The 25,806-nt window shown below is 39.8% G+C and overlaps 2 protein-coding genes across 2 annotated transcripts in view; one reads left to right on the forward strand and one right to left on the reverse strand.

Moving 5' to 3' along the window:
• Positions 1–18,918, reverse strand: part of cwc27 (CWC27 spliceosome associated cyclophilin) — a 46,894-nt gene extending 27,976 nt beyond the window's left edge. Inside the window, exons 1-11 of the mRNA XM_030066004.1 lie at positions 18,549–18,918; positions 16,213–16,309; positions 14,532–14,644; positions 13,349–13,492; positions 12,539–12,637; positions 12,326–12,429; positions 12,148–12,217; positions 11,715–11,794; positions 11,583–11,619; positions 11,319–11,485; positions 3,776–3,879 (exon numbers count right to left, since the gene is read on the reverse strand). Of these exons, the coding sequence (XP_029921864.1) occupies positions 3,776–3,879; positions 11,319–11,485; positions 11,583–11,619; positions 11,715–11,794; positions 12,148–12,217; positions 12,326–12,429; positions 12,539–12,637; positions 13,349–13,492; positions 14,532–14,644; positions 16,213–16,309; positions 18,549–18,590 (1,057 nt within the window). The 5' untranslated portion in view covers positions 18,591–18,918. The remainder of the gene's footprint in view (positions 1–3,775; positions 3,880–11,318; positions 11,486–11,582; positions 11,620–11,714; positions 11,795–12,147; positions 12,218–12,325; positions 12,430–12,538; positions 12,638–13,348; positions 13,493–14,531; positions 14,645–16,212; positions 16,310–18,548) is intronic.
• A 334-nt stretch (positions 18,919–19,252) lies between these two features.
• On the forward strand, positions 19,253–25,687 carry ppwd1 (peptidylprolyl isomerase domain and WD repeat containing 1). The gene is made up of 11 exons (XM_030066059.1): positions 19,253–19,451; positions 20,176–20,278; positions 21,288–21,391; positions 22,025–22,145; positions 22,274–22,721; positions 22,818–23,008; positions 23,440–23,629; positions 24,510–24,691; positions 24,858–24,939; positions 25,184–25,366; positions 25,465–25,687. Exons 1-11 carry the CDS (start codon positions 19,316–19,318, stop codon positions 25,606–25,608), a joined length of 1,884 nt encoding a protein of 627 aa, XP_029921919.1. The 5' UTR covers positions 19,253–19,315; the 3' UTR covers positions 25,609–25,687.
• Positions 25,688–25,806: the final 119 nt, after the last annotated feature.

Below are 25,806 nucleotides of genomic sequence, written 5' to 3' on the forward strand. Positions count from 1 at the left end.
ATCATTCTACCTGTGTTTCCTCTCATGTGCACGGAGTTGCCACCCCTCCCTGTGTTGCTGCTCCCTACACCCTGTCACCGCTCAGGGTGCATGCACAGATTATAAAGCCGCTCTAAAATCAATCTCTGCCAGGTGCTCATTACGTTGTTGTCTCTGTCAGGGAGTAATGAAGTGAAACGACATGAAAGCGAAACTTTCTTCAGTGTTCTCCAAAAATTTTGAGCGCTCCAAAAATATCATTCCCCTTGTAATAGAAAGATCTGGCTAGTTGGGTCAAGCTCTGAAATGCAGTCTGGCAATACTGATTTGTCAGACTTGATGATTGCATTATCAATCAAAAGATATTAGATGACTATGAATGGCAACAGAACCACAGAAACTTCTCCAGTCTCCGTGTTGAGCTGGCAGCCTTGACATGTCAACAATTCTGTCACAGGCTCTGAGTGAGTGTGAGCAGCTCCGGACAGCAAATAGTCTGAAGAGGTCCGTCCCAGCTAATGAGAGCAGTGAACATCCTGACAGCTTTGTCAAACTCAAATCTTAGAGCAGGATTGGCCTGTCTGGATTTGACCACAAACCTCAGTACTTTCTTCTCACTCTCTGCAATTGTTTCCTCTAGAGATTTTTCTCTGAACCCCATTTGAGTTGGCAGGGTTTGTGGTGAACAGCTCTTTCTTGGTCCACCACTATATTTTTAGCACCATGCTGCAGGGCTCATGGTCTGGCCTGTAGTGCTGCAGTATTCAGTGTGTGTCTGGGGGTCTCGACAACAGTCTGCTTGGAGGGTGGTGCAGTGGGAGTTGAGGAATGACTCTTGAACATTTGGTAGCTTGACATGTTGTGTACCAGAAAGCCTGTATGTATGAGTTAGGGTCCATAGGGGTTTGCCACCTGATAAAGCTTCTATCAGCATGAGGTGCTGTTGGTAAGCTTTCTTTGTGATATGGAATGCCTTGCAAAACCTCTGGCTGTTCAGTTTAGACTGCGTTCGGACAATTGTTCATTCAACAATGTCTGTTTTCTGACAATGATTTGCTTACTTTGGCACCGATAGCCCACCAGACAGCTGTAGATATCCAGCTCTATAGCCGTAGTGACGTGCACAGGGCTCTGCCGCTGCCTCCAAGGTTGCTGTCTGTACACAAGCCACAGCTGCCTCTCTCTTAAGATTCACTGTTCCTGTGTTTGTATCCAACTCACGCTTTTCTGTCTGTAGCTCTGCATACCTCTTGACCGGTTCATGTTTTTTTTTTTTTTTTTTTTTTTTTTAGCTTTTTCTCCTCTGCAAATGATGCATGTGTCCAAATTACATCAACCTTGGGGTGAGCACTTGGGATGAGCAGTGGCTATGTTCATATATATATATACACATGTTCATTTAGCTGTAAAACAAACTGGTTTCCTACCCTGTCACAACACAACTTTGACCCCTGTCCTACTTGAGGGGCTGTAATCATAATCACCTTACCAGCCTCCACTCACAAACCACATGAGTCATGATGTAGCCTTCAAAATCCAAATATGTGACGCCTAATTTACCTCTGTGATCTCATAAACTAAAACAATATTACTGAAGCAAGTGCACAAGCAGAGAAACCATACTACTATACAGGATTAACCATTCAAATACCAAGTCCACAAAATGAAGGCAGAGTATCATAATGCTGCATGAAGGACCATGAAAGTAAAAGGCTAAGACGCAAGATCTCATCAACTTTATTCTTGATCAAAAATGGAAATTTACAAGGAAAAATAACTTTCTCTAATCTCTCTTGAGACTGAGGTCACTGATATGATCGATATTTCATCCTGCTGTACCACAAATTCAGCTGACTGCTGAATTTTCGTAACTTTACATTTATAACTGTTTCAATGAGAAAGTCAATGTGGTGATCTGACAAACGCGAAAAGTAGATCTGGTGAACCTGGATCCACTTTCTCATTCAGTTAGATTTTGAAAATTCAGCAGTCAGCGTAAAAACAATTAAACCACCACTTCCTTATGTGATCTTCCTTATGTGAGTTATGTTTGTAACTTGTTCATATTTTAATTAGAATTGTTTTACAGAGCCGATTTGTGAACGCAATACGCATGAATATGGAGGTAAAAATAGATGATCTAAGTTAATTTAAGTTATCCAGTATGCGACAAGGCATATGGTATATTATGGCATATGCTGTGTAAGAATGTCTGCTCCATAAAAATGAAGGGTTTTTCTATACAAAGCTCAAATCTAGGTAGGATGATTTCTCCTGCATAGTATCTTGGTAAAAAGTAGCTGAGTAGCTTGAGAAGCATCTGAGTGAAATGAGACCAGAGGCTGACCTTCACGGAGAGGTCAGAACAGGACTGGGAGAATGATTTAAGCTTAAGAGATGGCAGAGTCAATGTGAGACTTAATGTGTGTGCTCTAACTGCTGCACTGCTTATCCAGCGGGATGAGATAAAACAACCCTCCACCACAGTGCTCTTCTGCGGCTGAGCTGAGCTTCAAGATTTACAGCAGTTCAGCAGACATCCGTCTCCCCTGCAGTGGCCATTGGCCCATGACATCTAAGAATTCCATCTAATGGAATTAACTTTCTCTTCCAACACAGAAATGTAATGGGGGGACTCTTTAAAGAGACTCCTGCCTCTAGCTAAGCTGCCAGAAAAACACAAAGCAAAGGTCTCTTGGCAGAGTTTAAATACCTTCCAAGATAACGGAGAAGCTTTAGCCCAGTTGCCACTCTGCATAACAATGTATGGCTGTTACTGTTGCAGCACAGCAGCATGCAATCGAGCCTATTTTGTGAAGGGATAGGCCTTTTTTCACTTGTGATATTTATAAAAACTTTACACAAGTATCACAAGTACGACTACTAGCAATGAATTTGCTCAGAGATACCAAGACACTCTTGGTTAGTTTGGGTATTCATGGTCATATTAAATTCTGGACATTTTACAGTGTGGTCTTTAACCTGAAGTCTTGAAAATGTCAAAAGTGGGCACAGTCTCTGTATTTAAATAAATATATATAGAGGCATCAACTTTTGTGGAGACCAAATCACTGTTTGAGCAACAAAAGCACATCATGGTTTTCAGTAAACTTTGGCTGGTGGTAACCCCACAGTTAAGCTGGTATCTACAGAAACCCCAGCAACCATTTCGTTTTGTTGCACAACAATGTACACAGAACCTCAAACTAACCTCTGGCCTGTGGCTTTCGCAATTGACAAAAATGTGTTTCAGTATAAGCTTGTACATCAACAACAATCCAGACACTGTCAAAAAATTATGACAGACTGCAGAGCTGCAGTGTGGTGAGGACGGAGGAAATTTGGTGCAGATTTTACAGAATCACTTTGGCCATAGCTGCTAACTAACAAACACACACACACACACACACACAGCGGGTTGATGTTCAACTATGGCAGTCACTCAACAATTTGCCCACACAGTTTTCTGCAAGCTTTAACACAAAAATGCAGACCCTTGGGGAGAAAAATAGACAGCGGCTGCAGCTAATTGACAAAATCAGAGGGTTGCCTGTCTTAGTGTCCATTAGCAGAGAATGTGGCACGGACCACCCTCTTAGAGACTTTGCTCACACTTAGGGCTCTGGGACAAACAAAACAGGAAAACAAAGCGTCTTCGAATGTCATTATTAGGCTACCTAAAAACAAATAGTTGTGACAGACAGATATAAATGATAAAAAGCCAATAAATTAATTTTGGGGTGACAGCAATTCGTATCAATCAGCCGACGGAGTGGGATAAAAGCTGTGGACATACCCTCCTTGGCTTCTTCTGCTGGAAGTTTTGAGCTTTCCTCTTTCCTTTGCTTTATGGCCTGAAGCTCCTTCTTCAACTGGCGCGCCTCTTTACGTAATTCCTCACTGTTAAGGGAGAAAAGAGATTTCAGGATTTAAACTCAAAGCACATGACTAATATTAAATATAACACCCAAAACAGACTACCTGCAGTGCTGATAGAGTAACACACTGAGCAGCGAATGTCCAGTTTCCAACAAAACAAACTAAAACTAAAAGAACTTCTTTCTGACACCCTAGCATATGCATAGAGAACAGCTCGAGAAGCAAATATTAATTGATCTGATATACTCCATGCTTCCTAAAATACAATGTTCATGCTGATGAGTGTGTGGTTATGTGGGTATAAAAACAAGTATAAAAACTCTATACATGTGTCAAAGAATGTATATTAAAAGCTTTAGTTTTCTTTAATAAATCAGATGGAGCCTTGACTGTTCACCCCTCCTCCCAGGCCGTCCTGAGCCCTGGAAGCACTAGAGGGTGTTGTGGTTGAGCAGATAATGACAAGAATTGCACTATCTTTCTTGCTTTGCGGTCACTAATCCTTAGTGTTGCAATACCAAATGTATTCAATAAATTAGATTAAAGGAAACGTCTGACAGAAGCTGAAATTTGAAATTCATTAAAAAGATTATCCTCGATGGTTTACACATGTTGGCGCGCTGCAAAAGGTTTTTAAAACACATTTATATGATTAATTCTAACTAAAACCTAAATTATACAACCCAGTCACAGGAATTTACAACAAAGGCTTTAAACAGGTTATACTTTTGTTTGACAAGAATAATTGTGATTAGTTGTATACAAGTACAGCCATACAGTGAATGCCTACAAAGGAATAGGAGAATATGCTTTTGATGGAAACCGTGTGACGTCAAGGATGGCCTTGTGTGCAAAGAAGCACGTAAACTATCTCAGATGCATGAGACACTCAAAGAGCAGATGCTCTCAATGGCATCTTCACAGTAATAAGAAATGTCTTAACACCTCAACCGGCACTAGATCAAATACTTAAAGCTCTGCCGATGTCCAGCCACCATGAAAAACCTTTAACTGCATGGCAGAGGCAGGCCAAGGCAGATCCTGGCTTCCTGGACGTGAGGTAGGGTCCCTTTTGGCAGGTGGCCCAAAGCCCAGCTCATGCAAGGCTAAATGCTAGAAGCCTGAATCAGTGCCAGCTATGCTGATTATTGTTCCTTTTCACATGATTGAGACTACTGCCAGTTGCAGAGCAGATATGTTATGTTAGGAAATGATAATATTTTTGTACTGCCTGACAGCTCTGTTTTGGTCCCATTCTCTCGTCGAGCCACAAAGCACAGGTAAGCTGTACAGTCTGGGCCCCTGGCCCAGAAACACGTGAGGCATCTCCAGACCAAACAATGGCTGCCTTTGTTTCTTACATCTGCTTCTCTGAACCGACATTCATTTTTATCCTTTCCTTTCTTTTTATCTGGGACTTTCCTTCCTTTGTTTGTAGCTGTCCAACACTCATGTTACCTTCATCTAGTTCTCTGACATTGTCTGGGGCAAAGAATTGAGGCATCAGATTTGGTGATGTCTGATATTTTAACCGTAAGTGTCTTTGCAAATATTAAGTGCTGTGGCTGACTTAATGCCATGTCTCTTTTATGTAAGCCTCCTTGCTGCTCCTGAGGATACAGCTGGACCAGTCAGACATACACTTGGTTTGTTCTTGTATTTGTCATGTGACACTAACAAGAAAAATTAAGCAATAATTCACAGATTACTATAAACACATAAATATCACTCATTACTTACCAGGTACTGATTTTTTTTTAAATTTTTTTATTTCATCATGATGTATGATGACTGAAGAAGCAAACTCTGGTCATTTATGTAAAACTGATCTTTTCTAGGCTATAAACCAGCTTTAATGGCACTGTTTTAAAATGGCTAGTTGACTGGGGGAAAATAACTATTAGCCACTAACACTAAAGCCTCTCTTCGACGACTATATATAGACCGTATATTCAAGTGAGGAACACTTTTGACTGAGTGATCATTTTTTTGCCTGCCTTGACATGCTGCCATTTGGAAAACAAGAGACATATCCAAGGCAACAGCCAAACAATCGGCTCCACAGCCTCAGTGCCAATAAAGAAAGAGAGGCCAGAAAGGACAGGAAAAGCCCCAACAACACCTGTTAATGCACACCTTGGGGCTCAGCAAATTCCTCCCAAAGCCCATACATTACAACACTACAAATTCTTTTGTCTCTACGAATGTAAAATCCCTTCCTTATATCTGCGCAAAAGACAAAAAAAAAATTATTCAATAAGACACAGTTTTTGAATATGCTGAATAAATTACATGTTGATACAGCTAAAGTAGGTCATATTATTTTGAAGGGTAACAATTACTCAAAAATCATGAATATACTACCATGTTTATATTTAGGCCACAAAGTTTTCATTTTGCAGAAATTAGGATGTACTGCTTTGCTATGCCAGATAAAATGTTTGATGCTGAAGCTTGTTTTCAATTAACTCAAAAAGTTAGGTTTAAGAAAAAATGGTTAAATTAGTAACTTGCACCCAGGTGTTACCTATTTCAAAGTAGGTTAAGCAAGTATACGTAGCAAAGATAAAAAGAGTAATGTTAATAATAATATGGGTGACTATCCACATTTTGTGTCCATTTTTGAGAGTGTTAATGGAAGAAAGAGCTTTGAAGAAGCTCCAGTGTACGCTCTCTTCCGTGCTATCTATCCCTTTTCTCCAACAACCAGGGAGGGGAGACATCTATCTAACCTTTCCTTCCATCCCTCCATTCTACACACAATGCCAGCCTTCACCATGACTCTCCACCTGCTGGCAGGAGAGGAGACTGTGACTGTCATTCCAAAAAAAAAAAAAAAAAGACTTTGCAGAGAAAAAAAAGGCACTCAGATATCATGAGCCGAGAGACAAACTGCTCCAAATAGGCAAAGCTCGATACATTATGAATCCCAAGCAGAGAAAAAAATGTTTGTGACTCCCCGATCCCTGCGGCACTGGTCTCTACAGGGCTGCCAACTATTGTCACTCTTTTAGAGAATTCAAAAAAGTGAAACCCAGAGAGCTGTGGATGATTAACTTTTCATAAAGAAAGCACATAAAGTGATTGGCAATGGACCAAGATTCAACTCTCATGATTCACAACCTTGCAGTTAACCCTCCCATGTCTATACGAGGGCTTAAAATAGTGTAATGATGACTGATTTGGTTCATGAAATACTACATTTACCTAAAATGCACTTGCCTTGTTGCTTGCTTGCCTTTCTTGAATTACTCTCTAACCATGTTTACCAGGCTTCAAGTATTGTTGACACCACGAAGTTAAAATGTTTTTAAGCTAGAATGCAGCCACAGCATTAAGCGTGTCACTGCTTAGACTTTTTCAGAGTCTGTCCCGACACAATAAGGATGCAGCAGCAGCCACTCTTTGCAAGGGTGGAATGAAATCATTCTTATGACTGAGCAAGTGATCTGGATGAATGTGCTAGAACAACAAGATGGCTGGGTGAACTCCCCTCAGGGGGCACTCCATGGCTTGGTCAATAGCCAAGGAGAACTGTGAGCTAGAGTGGAGAAATCCAACCTCAACACAGGAATTTGCATGACTTTGCACAGTGATCTGGACCAATCCACACACATTACCCGCGCAGTGGACTGACGTTCCTGTTTTAGAATGGTTCATCTGCTTGGGAATGATTTACTGGATCCACTGGCCTGCTGGTAGCAACCGATGATGGAAGAGAGCGAGTACTAAAACTTTTATAACAGCCTCAGTATTTTTTTAATATTTAAATACTTTACATTCAGCTGTGAATAAGTTATTCCTCAAAAAACAGTTTTCCTGTTTGAGAGATATACATTCAAAAGTTCACTCTCTTCACAGTCCAAGTGAATTTCAATTTTTTCATCCCCCTCAGCCATTAAAACATATATAAATCTAATCCTCACATCTCAGACATGCATTGTTGTCTGGAACCATTTCCAGTGAACAAGTACCCCATATGGGGTAGACATGCTACAGTGGGCCAGAGATGTGTAAACCTGGCAGTTCCAAAACACACACAATCCTGCTGCCAAGAACTGGATTATCTCTAGCGGTTTTCTGCACAAAAACAGCGTTGAATGCTTTCTTGATCTCTGTAACCTTTCCCTGAGAAAGCATTGGGTTATGACCGATGACAAGAGACAGGTGCAGCCAATTAATACACAGTGACAGTGTCTAGGGTATGGCCACTTGGTCAGGATAATTAGTGCGCGGTGTCCCATTTAAGTGTGAGCTGCATTGTCCACAAGGCCAAAAGAATGCTTGCTTTAACCAAGTTGTATTAAACTAGGAAGAAGTTTAGACAGTATATACTATTTACCCCATGAAGTTGTAGATATATGGTCAAAGTGGAACAGACCAACATCAGCTATCCAGAAACACCTGGCATTCTGCACCCAGGGCAGAACGCCAGAATGAACAGTGCTTTGATCGCTTTTAATCAACTACTCCACCACGACTACAGCCTTCACTCAAAAGCATAAGGCTGCTAACCTAATGCAAAGTAATACAAATGAGTACTGGGTATAGATTAAAGCACAATTTCCTTGAGGAAAAGATTTTCATTTTCACCGGTCCCATGCAATTTACTTGAAGTGTTGGGGGCTACGTGTCTTTGACAACAACCAGGGATCCTATTTTGACAACATTTAACATAACAGACCATGGCAATTATGCATCTTAGGTGTTTACACAGTGCATTATGAGAATAACCAAAAGACTTAAATTCTGTCACCACCCACAGAGAGCACCCTTGGTGAAACTATAACATGATCCAAGTCTGACGTGTTCATTCATGACATGAATATTTTACAGTATTATCAGGGGCATCATGTGGACAATGTGATGATAAAGCTGCTACCGTTCAATATTTATGAATTCTGTTGCAGTCTATCCACCAGCTTTATAGGTGCCTTTTGTAAAAGGCAGTGCAAGAAAAAAAAAGCATCATTATCGGGTATCAAGAAATGATGTGAGAGCAAGCGATAAAAATAACAAAGTGCAATTCTGTCATTATCTTCAGCCTGCTATAACTGAAAAGTGATGACCAGAACCAACAAAGAAGTGAGCCAGGCCCTGCTGGCAGAAGCAGCAAACGCTCTGTCCCACAGCCATATGGAAGCGTTTTGCTTCCCCAGTCATGCCCCGTCGGGTTTAACAAAAGTGGCGACTACCACATACACTGCTTTTGGGACTTCATTCAGTGGTGTCTTTTATAAAGCAACCCCCCTAAAGAGGCCCTGGATTGGCCTACTTCGAACACAGAAAACCAGACTTAATCAATAGTAATATAAAAGAAGGGTCCAACAATGGGTGTAAAAGGTTAACCAGAAGAACCAACACCAAAAAAAAAAAAAAAAAAAAAAATCACAGTATGTCCAGAAAAGCTTGCGGTAAACAGGCTATTTTCTAACAAAATATTGTATTCTCTTGACAGAACTTGATTGATCGTTAAGATAAAGTCTAACCACTTCTGGCCTAGGTACAGAACACCATTATTTCACAACTTGCAAGTCCAAGAATTTGCAGCCGTGGAATATGGCAGTGAATATCATCTGGTTGCTGGATAAAAATGTAAGATAGATTTGACCCGGTGTAAAAGCTACTTGGTTTCAGAGCAATTCCTAATTTTCAAGGTTGTCTCATACTTTACTTTGACAGTAAAGATACAGTCACCGTTTTATCTTTCCTCAGCTGAAACCAGAACACAGCGGAGAGAGAGAGAGAGAGAGAGAGAGAGAGAGAGAGAGAGAGAGAGAGAGAGAGAGAGAGAGAGAGAGAGAGAGAGAGAGAGAGAGAGAGAGAGAGAGAGAAAGACCCACAGCAGACACACACAGTAAACCAAACTGCCCTTCACTTACATTCCATGCATTTTAATACAAGAGAACTAAATAGGAGAGTAAATGATGGAAATGCTTCTGAGGTTGGCATCAGCAAAATCAATAAGACAGAACTGGGAAAAGTGAGTGCTTTTAACATCCTCTCCTCTTTCCCAGGTGACTAGATATCAGTCTGTGTTCCTCCTTGCGTCCAGAGCAGCTGAAAGCCCTAGCAAAGCAATGGTGGGAGAGCGGGGCTCACCCTCCAACAATGCCCCCTTTGTCCCAGACTAACACTGTACCTACCAGCCTGCTCTTTGATTCCCTGCCAAGACAAACCACTGTGTTGGGTTACAGTTCTTGTAGCAAAACAATCTGCGCTTGTGTTTAATATACTACAGTCTGCCTGCATTGGGCTGGCTGTCAGTCAGAGCGCACACAACTGACTGGGGGCCCACTCCTTATCCCATTAGCGCTAATGAGAGAAGGGTATGTTGATTAAGTGTGTTAAGGGCTACCTGTTAAGAGGATACAGAAGAAAGATAACCGGCCAACTATAACCACTGAGAGATCAAAGATGAATCATTCTTTAAGGCACCATCGCCTCTTTTCTCCTCTCCATTGTCCCCAGATCTGTTTCATACCAACTTTGTTTCATACTCTACTGCCTCCCACCCTCATCTTCATTTCGCCGACACTTTTGGCTCAGGCAGGAGTACTGTTTGCTTCTACTACAGCAGAGTAAGTAATTTGGTTTGAGTGCCAACATTCCTGATTCACATAGCAGGCCTTGGCGGCTATGTCCAGGCCCATTGATGTTGGTCCAGTGAGCTAGAACTAAAATGTGTGCGTGCCCGTGTGTGTGTATGAGTGCAAGCGAGTGTACATGTGTGTTAGGCACAGTGCAAGAGGATGCTTGGAAGATAACAGCGGTGGGCTTCAGCACCCGATGCTAGGTTCATGAGAACCAGAGCCATGAAAATCATATTCTCTTAATCCAATATATCGAAGACACAAACGCACACAAACTTCACTGGTTGGTGTTCAAAATGCAAGCGTGCGTCTTTTCATGGAAAATTTTACTAACCATCATTTTTGCTCAATAATTTCAAGAAGAAATATTTAGTTCACAGAATTTGCGTGCATTCTTTGACTATCATTTGACTACACTGTGAGGGTAAATAAACATTAATTCGGATTATGTTCAACTATTCTGTATAAGTTCTCATCATATTAAAACATGTAATTAAACAAGGTTTTAACAACAAAAATCCTTCCACTTCTAAGTCAGCCTTCTTTCTCTCGCTCTGGCTGCAACTAACTGACTGCTGAACACAATAGCAAGGTATGAGTTGCCTTTTCCTCTAATTTCATGAAAGAAACAAGTTGTAGAGGCTTCTCACATTGCCTGGTCATATTTTCTATTCAGTATGTAGTTCAACAGCCCCCCCACCAGGTTGCTCAACCATATTACAAGTGGAAGAACAATCTGCCCAAGCTTTTACAGTGTTAACCAGGTATGTGTCCAACAAACCGGCCACCTGTTGGATATAGCTGAAAAACTGCTGTAGAGAGACTCGGTTCAAGGTCGTGCCATGAGTCAAGAACACACACACACACCTGCGACTGCTCTTTTTCCCGTGGTCATCCTCACTGGGCTCAGGCGGTTTTTCTTTCCCTTTGTCTTTTGTTAGCTTTTGAGAGATGCGTTCCCTCATCTTCTCCTTCTTGTCTGAGTCATACTCCTCATCTTCATCCACGTGCTCGATACTTTCATCCTCATCTGTCTGACAAGAGCACACGGATTTTTATAAGACAAAATCAAAACTACAAAAAATGTCCATCGAACTGTACTTTTTTATGCTCGCATTATGTTAAACCTACCTCTTCTGTATCTCCTGGTGTCCCTTTCTTTTTTTTCCTATCAAGGTAAAAGGAACATGAGTGAATTTAATATTGTGAAAAGACATGATGAAGCTCATCGATGCGAGAAATGTCATTTATTATTGTGCATACTTGTCAACTGCTGGGACGGAGCTCAGTCTGGGATCATCTTTCAGCAGGTCATGGCTGCTTTTGCTCTTTCCCTTTAGCGTCTGAAAAAAACCAAACAGTGTGATATGTGAGCAAATGAAATAACTTAAACAGACACCTTTTGCCTAATTTCCGTGTAGTATTTTGTAGCAATCTAAACCCCAAATCTGTCAAAATATCAGTATTGTTTCCTCACAGTGATTCTCAGGTTTAAGTAGATTTTATATTTGTAGTTGTTGATGTTGCAAAAACTTGTGGAAATGTGTTGCAGGTATGCACTGTATAGTTGTTCCTAACCACTATGGGCTTAAAGTTAAGATTGCTACTGTTAAAGCATTCTGTTTTATAATAATCTACTTTAGCTCAGTGATGTGTAACCTGCATTAGACACAACCGCACTTTTGAGATTTAATACCTGGCTGACTTGATTTGCCACCTCCTCCTCTTCCTCAGCTTCCTCTCCAAATGACAGCAGGCTGAAGTTCCTATCAAAATCAACATTTCGATTTAAAGAAAAATAACAACAACAGCAGCAACGGTGCAAACTGGAGGTCTGTTGCAATCACAAAGACAGGTGAGGTCTGGGCACTCACTTGGTTGCTTTTGACTGGGATTTCTTTCCCTCCTCTTTGTCTTTCTCCTTTTTGGCTTTTTTAATTTCACGTGGAATAATGTCATCAAAAGGGGAATGCAACACCTTGACGACACAACAGATTTTCACATCAGAAATCTGAATTGCAGATACAATATTAAAATAAGAAATTAAGCAAGTAGACTGTGTAATAAAAAAACATAATAGGACATACCTCTGTAGTTCTTATCTTGTGGGGATTCAGGGGTCGTTCGTCGTTGTCACATTCAACTTCTGCTAATCTGAGCATATTATAAACCGTGTCTCCAGTGATCTACATTAGGGATTATTGAGGAAGGGAGGGGAGAAACTTAAAGTTGATATAGCAGTCCAAAGATTTTGTCGTATTTTTTTTTCTCACACACAACCTAGAAAAATCAGGCTCATTTGGGCTCATTTGTATAGGAGGCAACTCACATGGACAGAAATCTGCTGCGACGCTGCTATTCACAGCAGATCCAGCAGACGAGTAACATAAATGTACATTCTTCACTGATACTTTTTATGGACTGTCAAGTTGTTACTCAACTATGAACAGAAACACAGAGGTTTTTATATTCTGTGTTCAACCTGGTGGGCGACATGATGCTTCCAGACGTTACTCTATAATTTGGCAAAAATTGTATTTATTCTATTATTCTACAAGAACGAGCACCTGCACAGTCTTCTCTTGATAATAAACAATAGTGCATGATCTATTAAAAAGTACATTTTTCATTCAGTCATTTACACAGACAAGCAATTCCGGCATGGCTCTACAAAGACATACTGCAATGCAAATGATACACTCTGTAAATAAGTGGTATTGAACGTCTTCTCTCAGTCTGGGTAAGTCAGAAAAAGGATACTTTGCCCAAAAAGTTGGAGCATTCCTTTAAGTAGTGACCTTTTGCATTGAGTGGAGTTTGATTCACCTCTCAACTCTGATCTTCATTATAAAGAACAGCAAACATTTATCTCATCACAATCCCTACTGTAGATTTACCTTGCCGAAGATGGTGTGTTTGTTATTGAGCTCATCTGCACGTCCCAAGGTGAAGAAGAACTGACTGCCATTATCATGTGGGCCAGAATTCGCCATGGCAACCAAACCTCTCCGATTGAATCGCAATCGGGAGTGAAATTCATCCTAAAAGCAGAAGCACAGAAAAACATATACTGAGCTATTCCACTAATTAAAAGTATATTTCAATATTGCAACCATATGTACTTGAAATGAAGCCGTTTCTGTCAGGCAACAGATCGATCTGTGAGAAAAAGTTATACCCTAAAAACATTAAGGGGTTGATGTTAATGTTAATAATAAAAACTGAAACAATCCGGAGGCGAGACTATTTACAAACAGTGAATAAAATTTATTTGACACAAGTAAATAATTTGACACAAACAGAACAATAACTCTACCAAATGCAACTGTTGTCATAATATATAAAAATATACATTAAATATATTTTCAATCAGAAATCAGAATGGGTTAATCCACAGATTTGCTATTGATGAAATTAATTGATAGGAGATTCATCCTGATGTCCAGCTACAATCCTTAATTAGCATCAGGCTTTTCATTTGGACAACACATAACAAGGAAGTCCCTGACAGCACATTTCACTGCCAACACAGATTCTAAGTTATTAAACTTTATGTCATGTAATATTTTGTATTGATCCAATCAATTAAGTTCAGAGACCGGAGAGATTTTATATCACTCTCTATCTGTAAACTACAGATCATGGTCCATGGTAGAATAAATACCCTGAGATTTGTAAATCTGTATTCTCAATGGAATATGAGTGCATGAAACGCAAAACTGCTGTTTTCAAATCTCATTCTGAGGGTATGGATTTAAAATCTGTGGAAACGGATTTGTAATTCAAAGGCAGTTTACAAATCCGAGCATGCAGTTTACAAATCTGATATGGACTGGATTTAGATTCATAACTAGAGAATGCTTTTCATGTATCCCTGCATACAGATTTATCGCTTGTACAGATCTACACATGGATCTAGTTTCTCTACCACTGACCTCTGGGGAATTACACAAGAAACATCAGAAAAACACTTTCCTTTAGTTTGATTTCTCACTGTTTACATCCCATTGTGGCATGTTTTTTTTTTTTTGTTGTTGTTTTTTTTTTGATGACAAATAATAAGAAGGGATGGAGCCTGACCTTGAATGGCCGTCCATAAATAGACTCTCCACCTGTCCCATATCCAGTGGGGTCTCCCCCCTGAACAATGAAGTCAGGCACCACACGGTGGAATAATGTGCCATCATAGTAACCTAGACAACAGAGAAATTTCATGTTAGAGACAAAATGCCTGGAGTGAAGTTACACAATTAATGTTTGTGAGGAAAAAAAAGCGTAACTATTCATCTCACCCCTATTTAAAACACAGCATTTTTCTTAAGTGAGATTAACAGATGGATATTTTTGTGTTCAAAAATGAAACAAATAAAAAAACAAACTAGGACAGCCAGGGTGGTATTCCAAAAAGTGGGTTTAAAGAAAAACTGTGAGATGAGAGAAACTGTTGGTTTTCAGGTCCAGAAAGAGAGGTGGCCTAACGTGCTCGCTAACAGGTTTTATGTTACATATTATATTATATATTATATTACAAAGCGTAAATTCACTCAACTCAGAATAAAACCTTTCTGTGGGTGGAAGTTCTTTTCTTTCTTTCCCCTTTTTCTGACAACACAGGACGGCTGTCAGTTTACTTGAGCAATTCCTGCACTGAAATATTTATTGCACATAATGTGTGCAAATAATGTGTAAAAAAAAATGTCATGAAGCTTTGGACACATAGGATGAATGAATAATTATCTCTATCACTCATGATGTAGCTGGTCACACTGCTGGAACATAATTCCTATAATATTGGAGATTATGTGTGATCTGATCAATGAGTAGGTGTGTAATAAACCATTAACACACAAATACGTACTGCTAATCCTGTATTTTCAACAATATAAAGGAAAGAGGAGGAAACAATATAAAAACTTCCACTGGTGTGTTTCAGTTTATCAAGCTGTGCTGCCGCAGTTGATCACAAATAAGCTCTGCCAGCTGGGCTTTTTAATGTTGCCATGGTTACACTATCCACTTTGGGTAGTGAATGACTTTAGAAAGGGGATTAAACTCGAGTCGCACTACGTGTGCAGTACACTGTGTTAATGCACACCTGCCAGCCAATCAGAAAAGACTCAAGCCTACATTTTTCAAGTGGTAAATGTGTTTGTAGAAAGAACTGTCCTGCTGCGTGTAGTCTACTAAACTACTGAAAAATTTATAAAAATTCTTGTTGTGTCCAGATTAAGCTGATAACTTATAGTCTAGTCTTGAAAAGGCCCTGCTTATTGTTTGTGCATCTTGCTTGCACCGCCTCAAATATTTGGTATTATACAGTTTATATTTTGTCAATAGAAGCAGTTTGAAAAATGTGAATTTCTGATGGTGCCTCTAGTGCTTTAGTGAAAGATATTTTGTATCCATCATCTCATTTGAACTCATCAGTTAATGGTTAATAATGAGTTAATGTGGGATGAATGATTTTTGTTAAACTTAATCTGTGATGAATACACATATACTTTATCTATGTTTTACCATTCAAATGTAATTGTGATTGGTCACAGTGTATTTGAAGCTGTAACTATTTATGTTTGGAATATTTGGCTGACACAGGAGTAGTTTATGGTAAACATTTCAGAAGTACACAAAAGACCTCAAAAGACTGAGGTTGGTTTGGCTTTTGCTGTTTTTGCGAGCAGGAGCAGAGTGGTCCATGTTTCTGGTTTTATGTAAAGTCAGCAGGATAAGAAATACAGCAGGTCTGTCAGTAGCCCATTACCTTCCATGCACAGCTGCACAAAGTTTCGGCATGCTTTAGGAGCCTCCTTGGACCACAGTTCAATGTCAATGTCACCTGCTGACGTCTTCAGCAGGACCTAAGAAGAGACCGCAAAAAGAAACCATGTCATTTAAAAATCACAGACCCCAGGTTTCCATTTTCCAAAGATAATGTACTCACCAAAAAAAAAAAGAATAAACAGTTAATCATTCAAGTGCAACCATTCATCTGAAACAGACTGCTGCATACACGCAGTGAGTACACTAAACATTAGGGATATCCTCCTGATACTGAGTTGTAGTCCATTCTGCACAATCCACATTGTTCTCGTTGTCTCACACCTGAAAATCTTTCAGAGTGGGTGCACACAGCTGAGGGCGGTGGGGAGAAAATTGATAATGCAGCACTGGAGGTCTGAGAAGGTATTCTCACTGATGGAGCAGCTCTAACTCAGTATCCTAACATAGGGGTGAGTAGTGAGCATATAATATATCGGTTTTCTTGCTGTAAGCTTTGTGTAAATACAGGTACAGGTCAGATATGAACATAAACAGCTGTTATTGCAGAAGGTAGCTCAAGTGCTACGTTATAATCCTTTAACACAGCAATATGTGATAATTTAATGATCTAATTATCAGCAGCATTCCTTTGTCTTGTTTTTTTTTTGCTAGTTTGTTTGTTTGTTCTGGGTGTGGGGGAGTTATTTGTATATTACTCTCTGTTTTACATTATTCCATAAGAAAATGTAAATTAAAATGAGTGACCAAGAAAAGTGACATTATGCATTTGCAGACTGTAATCCCTTGCGTTTTACAGCACCTTTACAAGAATTATACCACCCAATATTTTGTGAGCCCAAGGATTTGCCCTGTGGAACCCATGAAATCACACTCTGAACACAAGCCGGTGGTAGAGAGATTTTTTTACTGTCTGATGGCCATAAAATATTTGCAGGGCTTTGACAAGGTTGATGATGAAGGTTGTTACTTCACCATATTAGCACTCACACTGCAATTAAATGTTTCTCAACAACAAACACTGAATAATTACACAGAATCTCAACCATAATAGCCCATTTGATAGGTTTTTAAGCTTGCTAACACAAGTAACGATTTGATCATAAGATGTGTAAACTGCAATCAGTGGACACCACTTGTACGAGACAGCAAACACTGATGTCTCGTCTGGTGCGTTTCCTGTTGTCATTTCCCTGCAGTTTCCTTTAAAGAGCCATCTACCTGTTATTACTTGTCTGAAGAAGATCCCTTTTATTATTAAGACAAATGTGTTCATTGGGGGAAACATACAGCATGCAGACTCTATTCTTTTATTAGTGCATGAGTTTAACCAGTTGTTTTGATACTTAATGCCTTTGGTGGATTATCTGCAATGCTTGTTAGCATATTTAATTAAATTCCTGATGCCTGATATTGGAGCCAGAAAAAAAAATCGCACTCATCCTACTTGTCTCCTACTATCACAAGGAGGCTGTGTTATATACACAATGACACATCACCAGAAAATTTCACAATATTTTCCCTCTGGTGACTACACAAAAATCAAACTGACCCTATTTTATAGAGCAGGAATATGAAATCACCCAGCAGCAACATCAAGCTGGAGACCAGCCTTCATGGAAATATTGTAGATTCAGTGATCATGACACAAAAACATGCAATGGTGGCAGCATATTGTCACTGTAGTAACGTCAGAATACTTTGACAATATTAAAATTACCACAACAGGCACATGACAGGCACTGTGGCACCAGATGGCATCAGTTTGATGCTGCTGAGGAAATGTTCAGTACTGAAACTGCATCATTTGGGAAGGTTAAAAAAAAAACAAAAAAACTCACTTTAGCAGGGAAGCCAAAACAGTTAGCCTACTTTTGATCATTTGGATCACATACCTAAAACTGAAAAATCCACAAGTTACAGGCAATGGATGAACCTGGATGTGAGCAGGTCCCATAAACAAGCGCAATGTGAGTGTTTTTATCACTCTTGAGTTTTTATTGAATTGGCAGAGATTTTACTGAAATTAAGTTGCGCTTGGTGGATTACCTGTGCGGCATATTTTCCACATGTTAATTTATGGTTAATTATTGGAATGCAATTACCACGGCCATAAGAAAAGTGTCACATCTGATGCACTTCCCATCCGACAGAGAGAAGAACGCGCCGCTCCTCCTCTCTCGAGAGCAAAGTGTGCTTATTAATCTCTTCATGAAGTAGCTATTAATTTGAAGCCATGGTGGGAAAACACTCTTTTGTCAGGCTATTCGGTATTCGATATTTATTCGGTTAGTTAAAACTGCAAAAAGCCGCGCTCACCTTGCCGTTTGTTGGTGGCTCTTGAATGTAAATGTTGCTCATTGCGCCGCAAAGACAGTGGTTTTAGCGCAACAGGAAATTTGTTTCTTCCGCTTATTGACACCTGACCAGTACTACGATGTGTAAAAAAATAATACTATTTGTTTTAACAGCTTACTTCAAAAGTGCTAAGCACTATTCTTGCTTTCTACAGCCATATTGGTAACACACGTGAACTTATTGTTTACGTCGAGTACGTAGGGGTGACTTAGGCTGTCAGGCTGAGGCTGTTGCTGTTATAAGTTTTTATGATTTATCGGCAAAGTGATTGCGTGGAGTTTTTCTATTGCAAATGACTGCAAAATCACCCGGGTATGCACTCCTATACTTAGTACGCGTGATTTCTGGATACCAATATATCAGAATAACTCGCACTCCCCTGGAAATGTTTTTGGTTTGACCCAAGTGTTGTCACTATAATCGACCCCCGCGGAAAAGGCAACCTAACATGGTTCCGCCATCATTATTGATGGTGTCACGTCAATGCACAGCATGACAGTCTGAGTTCAACACGCCGAAACACATTTTTGACCAGGTAAATTTCAAATATGTTGCTCACACAAACAAGCCTGGTGTAATTATCTTGATGAAAGAAAAAAATACTATAAACTCAAAGAGGTTTCGCGAAGAGGCGTCCTTGTGTTTTGCGGAAGTGCTAACGGCAGCCCGTGAGTCGAGCGTGACGCTCTTCCGGTCTGTAGAAACGCCACCGCGGAAAATGAACAACAATGGCGGCGGCTGCTAGTGAGGACCTAAAGCGTAAAGCAGACGACCACCACGGTGGAGATGGAGAAGCGGGCGAGGAAGATGAGGAATGGGTCGGGCCCATGCCGAGCGAAGCCCAGCAGACCAAGAAAAGGAAAGGTTGGTTTCTGGGTTGACAACATAGAGGCCAGCTGCGACCCGCGCTACTGCCACAACAAACCATGCTAACCGAGCTAACTGCTGGGATATTTTTGTTTCTATTTTTTATTTTAATGTTGAACATATATTTACCAACATACAAATTCTCGTAGAGGACACATATCAACAATGTATCACAGTATCAACTGCAAAAAACTAAATTAAAGTAAAGAAAAATAAATAAAGCAGGTATGAACTTTTATACACAAAATATACACAGAACTGTATAATCGACCAGTTGCTTCAAGGCAGAGAAACAAAAACACACAGGAGGAGAGACTTCACATAAGAGACATGCATCAAAAGAACAAGAACTGTCCTCACAAATATTTTACAAATATTATTTTGTATATTTAGAAATATACAAGTATTTTAATAGAGGACATTTTGGTAAGTGATAAAAAAAAAAAAAAATGAAATAATTCATGAACCAAAGGAATTCTTGCTAATCCCCCTCTTATTACAATGAACATATAATTGCATAAGGACGATTGTAACATTGATGCCAGAAATTGATGGATTCAGGAATTCTATGTTTAAAAAATATGAGAAATATCAAAATTTGGGATGCCATTTATCTTAAATGAGAAAACCATATTTTTAATATGTAAGGAAAACCCTCTGGACAGCGGGCAGGAGGAAGACATTTGCTCTAATGTTTCTCCTGGCTCTCTGTGTTTCTCAGTGCTGGAATATGAGCGAGTCTATCTGGACAACCTCCCGTCTGCTGCCATGTATGAACGCAGCTACATGCACAGAGATGTGATCACTCACATTGTGAGCTCCAAGTAAGTGTGTGTGTGTGTGTGTGTGTGTGTGTGTGTTTGTGTGTGTGACAAAACTCTTCATTTACATGATTGGTTTGAGAATAATATAAAAACTGTAATCAGCTTTAAATGTAAATGGTGAATTATATAGGTTTTATGGACGAATATGATGTCTTTAGCACAAAACATACACCTTGATGCACTATCTTTAAATAAAATCTCATTTGCTGGATAGAAAGTGCACTAATGTTGATATTAGAAATCATCTTGAACATATCACTACTGTAAATCTAGATGGGCTCATTTAAATAGAAAACAATGGAAAACTGGGTTTCTGTAACCTTAATGTAACCTCATTAATATACAACACCAGATGCATGTTTTGTCATTCTGAGGGGGAAACTATTGAACATGCCTTTCTAGATTGTTTTCATAGTGTGTCTTTTTGGTTTCTTAAAAAATAAATAAATAAATAGACAAAGATTTCATGCAAACAAAGACTGGAATATTACTCATGTCTAACAATCCATTTTTTTGGCAGAGGATACATATAATTATTTGGTTATTGTTTTGGGTAAATTTTATATCCATAAAATGATTTGGCTTAAGAAATAACCGTTCTTTTTCATTTTTTAGAGATTCTGATTTTGAAACATATTTGACTACTACTGCAAATGCAAAACTCATAAATCAGAAATTGGCAAAACTATTAAATGATTTAGATATTTCAAATTTACTACAATTAGTTAGCAGACCCTGAGGGTTTTTTGTTTATTTCTTACTTTCCCTTACATTTACTTATTTGTTCTTCACTGAAATTCGTTTTTATATTGAATTGTAATTGCAGCAACTTTTGTAATGCGCCTTCTTTCAGTGTTTAACAGTGAGAGGTCTTACTCTGCTGTTTATTTTGTTTTTTATCAGGCACAGTCCAGCTATTACGAATAATTTCAGCCTCTTGTGGCAAGTTGACCCATGTTTGTTTTCTCTTGTTGTTTTGTCTAACGAAGGTCTCTGCTCCTCCTCTCAGGACAGACTTTGTAATCACAGCCAGCCAGGATGGACATGTCAAGTTCTGGAAGAAGAAGGAGGACGAGGGAATAGAGTTTGTCAAACACTTTCGCAGTCATCTCGGTATGAATCAAATGTGTCATATGGACAGTATATTCAGGTTGACAATCATTTGAAAAATGATTGGTTACAGACTATGTAAAAAAAAAATTTGTTTTTTATTTCTTGCCTTGCATTGTTTACTCACTTTTTTGTGCAATGCAGTGCACTCCAGAGTTACTATAGTTTTGCATTTTTTATTAGTTTTTATTAGTTTCATTATTAGTTTTATTTTTTTTTCTTGTTTTATTATAATATCAGGGAGGTTGTCAGGGGTAAGATATAATTAGTTCAGAATTGGTATTTCAGTCCAAAGCCAACACTTTGTGAAGGCAGTTGACTCCCAGTCATGTTGACATCCCAGTCTCAATAAACATCAGCACCTCCTCATGCTGGTTGTGACAAAACTGACAAAGACTAAAACCAAAACCATTTTCTATATATTTTCATTTTATTTTAGTTAGTTTTTTAAGTACTCAATATTGATTCAGTCAGTTTTCTTTTTTTTCTGAAGTTAGGTTTGTATTTTTATTTGAGTTAACTAAAATGTTTTTTTCAAATCTAGTTTTAATTAAGAATAATAACCTTGGTGCACACTCAGATATATCTTGAGTTGTTTTACGGGATGGATAATGAAAGTGCCCTGATTTCCTGCAGGTGTGATTGAATGCATTGCCGTCAGTGCTGAAGGAGCCATTTTCTGTTCTGTTGGTGATGACCAGGCGATGAAAGTGTTTGATGTCATTAACTTTGACATGATCAATATGCTGAAGCTGGGGTAAGTTTAAATGACTCTTGTTGTAGTGTTTAAGGCTAAAAGCTGGAGGTGTTTGGTCTTTTTAGAAATATGACGTGCCCCTACCAGTGTCATATTTATCTGTATTCATATGACTTGTCTCTCTTTAGCTTCCACCCAGGCCAGTGTGAATGGATTTACAACCCTGGAGATGCTATTTCCACTGTGGCCTGCTCAGAAAAATCCACCGGGAAGATCTTTGTCTACGATGGACGGGGGAGCAACCAGCCCCTCCACACCTTTGACAAGATGCACTCCTCGCCACTGTCCCAAATCCGCCTCAATCCCAAATTTAGGGTCATCGTATCTGCTGATAAAGCTGGGATGCTGGAATACTGGACTGGCCTCCCAAATGAATTCAGGTTCCCCAAACATGTGGGTTGGGAATACAAAACAGACACAGACTTGTATGAATTTGCAAAAAACAAAACCTATCCCACCAGTCTTGCGTTTTCCCCTGATGGAAAGAAGATGGCCACTATCGCCTCTGATCGGAAAGTCAGGATCTTCCGCTTCCTGACAGGGAAGCTCATGAGGGTGTTTGATGAATCTTTAACAGTAAGTTGTAACATGTTTTTCAGCCTGGATCACTAGTGATGTCGGCAAGGCAAAGGACTCATGCTCATCAGACTTGCTTGATTTATGCTGTGTTAGATGTTCACAGAGCTGCAGCAGATGAGGCAGCAGCTGCCTGACATGGAGTTTGGGAGGCGGATGGCTGTCGAAAGGGAACTGGAGAAGGTAGACGGCATCCGTTTGACTAACATCATCTTTGATGAGACGGGCCACTTTGTCCTTTATGGGACCATGCTGGGCATCAAGGTCATCAATGTTGAAACCAACAGGTACATTTTAAATGAATGTGGTGATATGAACGTGACATAAATTTCCCCCAAATCAAAATTATGTCAAATACCCTCTAATGATAATCCTAAATAATTTTTAGTATTGTAATTCCTCTGGCTCCTAATATGTTCACCCTCAGAAAAGCATGCAGTTCGTGGACTGCACAATTCAATTTAAGTGCCTCTATGCTGAAACTAGTACACCTGTTCATAAAAATTGTATGCACAACCCCATGGTATTTCCAAATGCGGATATAAATAAGACATGATAGAAAAATCCATTAGCTCATCATGAGACACCTTGCCAGCACATCTCTTAATATGTCAGTATAGCATTTTGTTCTTTACTGTCAACAGCCCTGTCAGAAGCCTTGAGTACTCAGTAGTCAAGACCAAAAATGAAAACCCCTTTTCTTGATACACCTCCTCAGATGTGTGCGGATCCTTGGAAAGCTGGAGAACATTCGAGTGGTGCAGCTGAGCCTTTTCCAGGGGATTGCAAAGGCCGCCAAAGTGGCACCCACCATTGAGATGAAGGCATCTGACAACCCTGCCTTAGAGAACTCGGAGCCCGATCCCACCATCTTTTGCACAGCATTTAAGAAGAATCGCTTCTACATGGTGAGACATACGGGTTTGCAGAGATGGTATCTGTATCTATATCTGTTCAAACCAACAAAATGATCTGTGTGTGTATTCGGATACAAGACCAGAAGTCAGCATTGTTAATACAGGAAGTTACATTAAATGGGGCAACATTGTATTTCCTAACCTAATATTCATTGGCAGTGCAATTGTTGCACCGTCAAAGTTGATGATGTTGGTGAATAAGAAAGTCAGTATTTCTACTGCACAATGTAGGCCCATTATTTGATATTAGTTAAACTTGTGTTAGGGAGTTACACAGGTTACAACTCCCTCTCCGGATCTGTTTTATATTGTTATGAAAATATGTACAAATTTCTCTTTAAAACAGCTATTTTTTCAAGTTTTTCAGAACACATCGTAACATAATTTACATTCGCTCAATACTCATCTTTACTTCATAGAGCTTGAATGCTTCAGAATGTAACTTGATGCAACCTCTGTACCAAGGCGAGCACACAGCTGTGCGGATAAGGTCGCTGGTGGATTCGGATACATTCCTAGTGAGACAGCTTGATGTTCAATCCAAAATGATCTTGCTACAATTTTCGGCAGTGATGTCCAAACTGTGGCATGCGAGGCTCCACCTGGTGGCACACAGGAGCCTTGCTGAAAGGCCTAACAATTGCACTCCACCTGGCCCAAATCCTTAACGTTAAACCAAAAAATTTACATATGTACATTCCATTTCAATTCTAGCAATTAGTCATTAATTACTTAAACGTTTTAGAAATTAAATTAGCATGAACTAGTATAACTACCTACCTGGGTGGTACTTGGAAGATGTGGTTCTGCACATAGTGGTACATGGTCTAAAATGTTTGGGAACCTCTGTCTTGTGCATTGTTTGTTTCAGTTCTCAAAGAGGGAACCGGAGGATACCAAGAGTGCAGAGTCGGACAGAGACATCTTCAATGAGAAGCCCTCAAAGGAAGAGGTGATGGCTGCCACACAGGCTGAGGGACCCAAGAGGGTGTCTGACAGCGCCATCATCCACACCACCATGGGAGACATCCACATCAAGCTCTTCCCTGTTGAGTAGGTCTCCAGCATCACAGCATCACTAACAGTTCCCCACTGAGTCACTAATATCCACCCATAATGACACCCATAATTGAAAGGTTTTGAAACTTCACTTAAAACCCCTTTTGTCCACTTTACATCTCAGTGTATTTGTTTTTCTTCTCTTTCTCATGTTGTTTAGATGCCCCAAAACTGTGGAGAATTTCTGCGTTCACAGCAGGAATGGTTACTACAATGGCCACATATTCCACAGAGTGATTAAGGTAAATATGATGTATCTGATATATAAGACATTGCACAACACTGTACACGTTTATCAGTACCTCTGATGTCTATGAGTAAAAAATATCTGGAGTCATCACTCTAAATTCATTCAGGAATCAAAAAATGTATTTTAAAAATCTCAAAAAGGATCGTGATACTTAAGTGAATTGACCCCTCCACCCCACTCCCACCCATCCTCACTCCTGCTATTTAGGCGCATTCTTACCCCTTTTGTCTGCCTAGGGCTTCATGATTCAGACGGGAGACCCCACGGGCACCGGCATGGGAGGAGAGAGCATCTGGGGAGGAGAGTTTGAGGATGAGTTTCACGCCACTCTCAGACATGACCGGCCTTACACACTGAGTATGGCTAACGCAGGCCCTGGCACCAACGGCTCACAGTTTTTCATCACTCTTGTACCCACTGTAAGTTCTCTCATTAGGTGTGCATAATGGCAAAGCTAACCTGAAGCACCCTTGTTGTGTGTTTGCTTCCCTGTCTAAACATGTGCTCTTCTTTTCAGCCTTGGCTTGACAACAAGCACACTGTGTTTGGAAGGAGCACAAAAGGCATGGAGGTTGTCCAGAGGATCTCCAGCGTCAAAGTTAATCCCAAGACTGACAAACCGTATGAGGATGTCAGCATCATCAACATCACCATCAAGTGATCATGCTTCTTTGTCATCATGTCCTGTACAATGACCTTTTTCTACCAAGCAGTTATTAAATAATGTTTGCTAAAGTCTGCTTGGAGTTTAACATCTGTAAGTGTCTGCACCTCTAAACCGGAAATCTTCAGCTTCTCACTTCAAGATAAACACAGGCCATCCCCATACTTCAAAGCTTTTTGTGTGCTTGTCCTGTTA

This window comes from Myripristis murdjan, chromosome 12, assembly GCF_902150065.1.
Source record: "Myripristis murdjan chromosome 12, fMyrMur1.1, whole genome shotgun sequence".
NCBI lineage: Eukaryota > Metazoa > Chordata > Actinopteri > Holocentriformes > Holocentridae > Myripristis > Myripristis murdjan.

Coding starts and splice junctions, on each gene's coding strand:
- ppwd1 (XM_030066059.1), top strand. CDS start 19,316: ATGGCGGCGGCTGCTAGTGAGGACCTAAAGCGTAAAGCAGACGACCAC. Junction 22,722..22,817: donor TGTTTGATGAATCTTTAACA/GTAAGTTGTAAC, acceptor ATGCTGTGTTAG/ATGTTCACAGAGCTGCAGCA. Junction 25,367..25,464: donor TCATCACTCTTGTACCCACT/GTAAGTTCTCTC, acceptor TCTTCTTTTCAG/CCTTGGCTTGACAACAAGCA.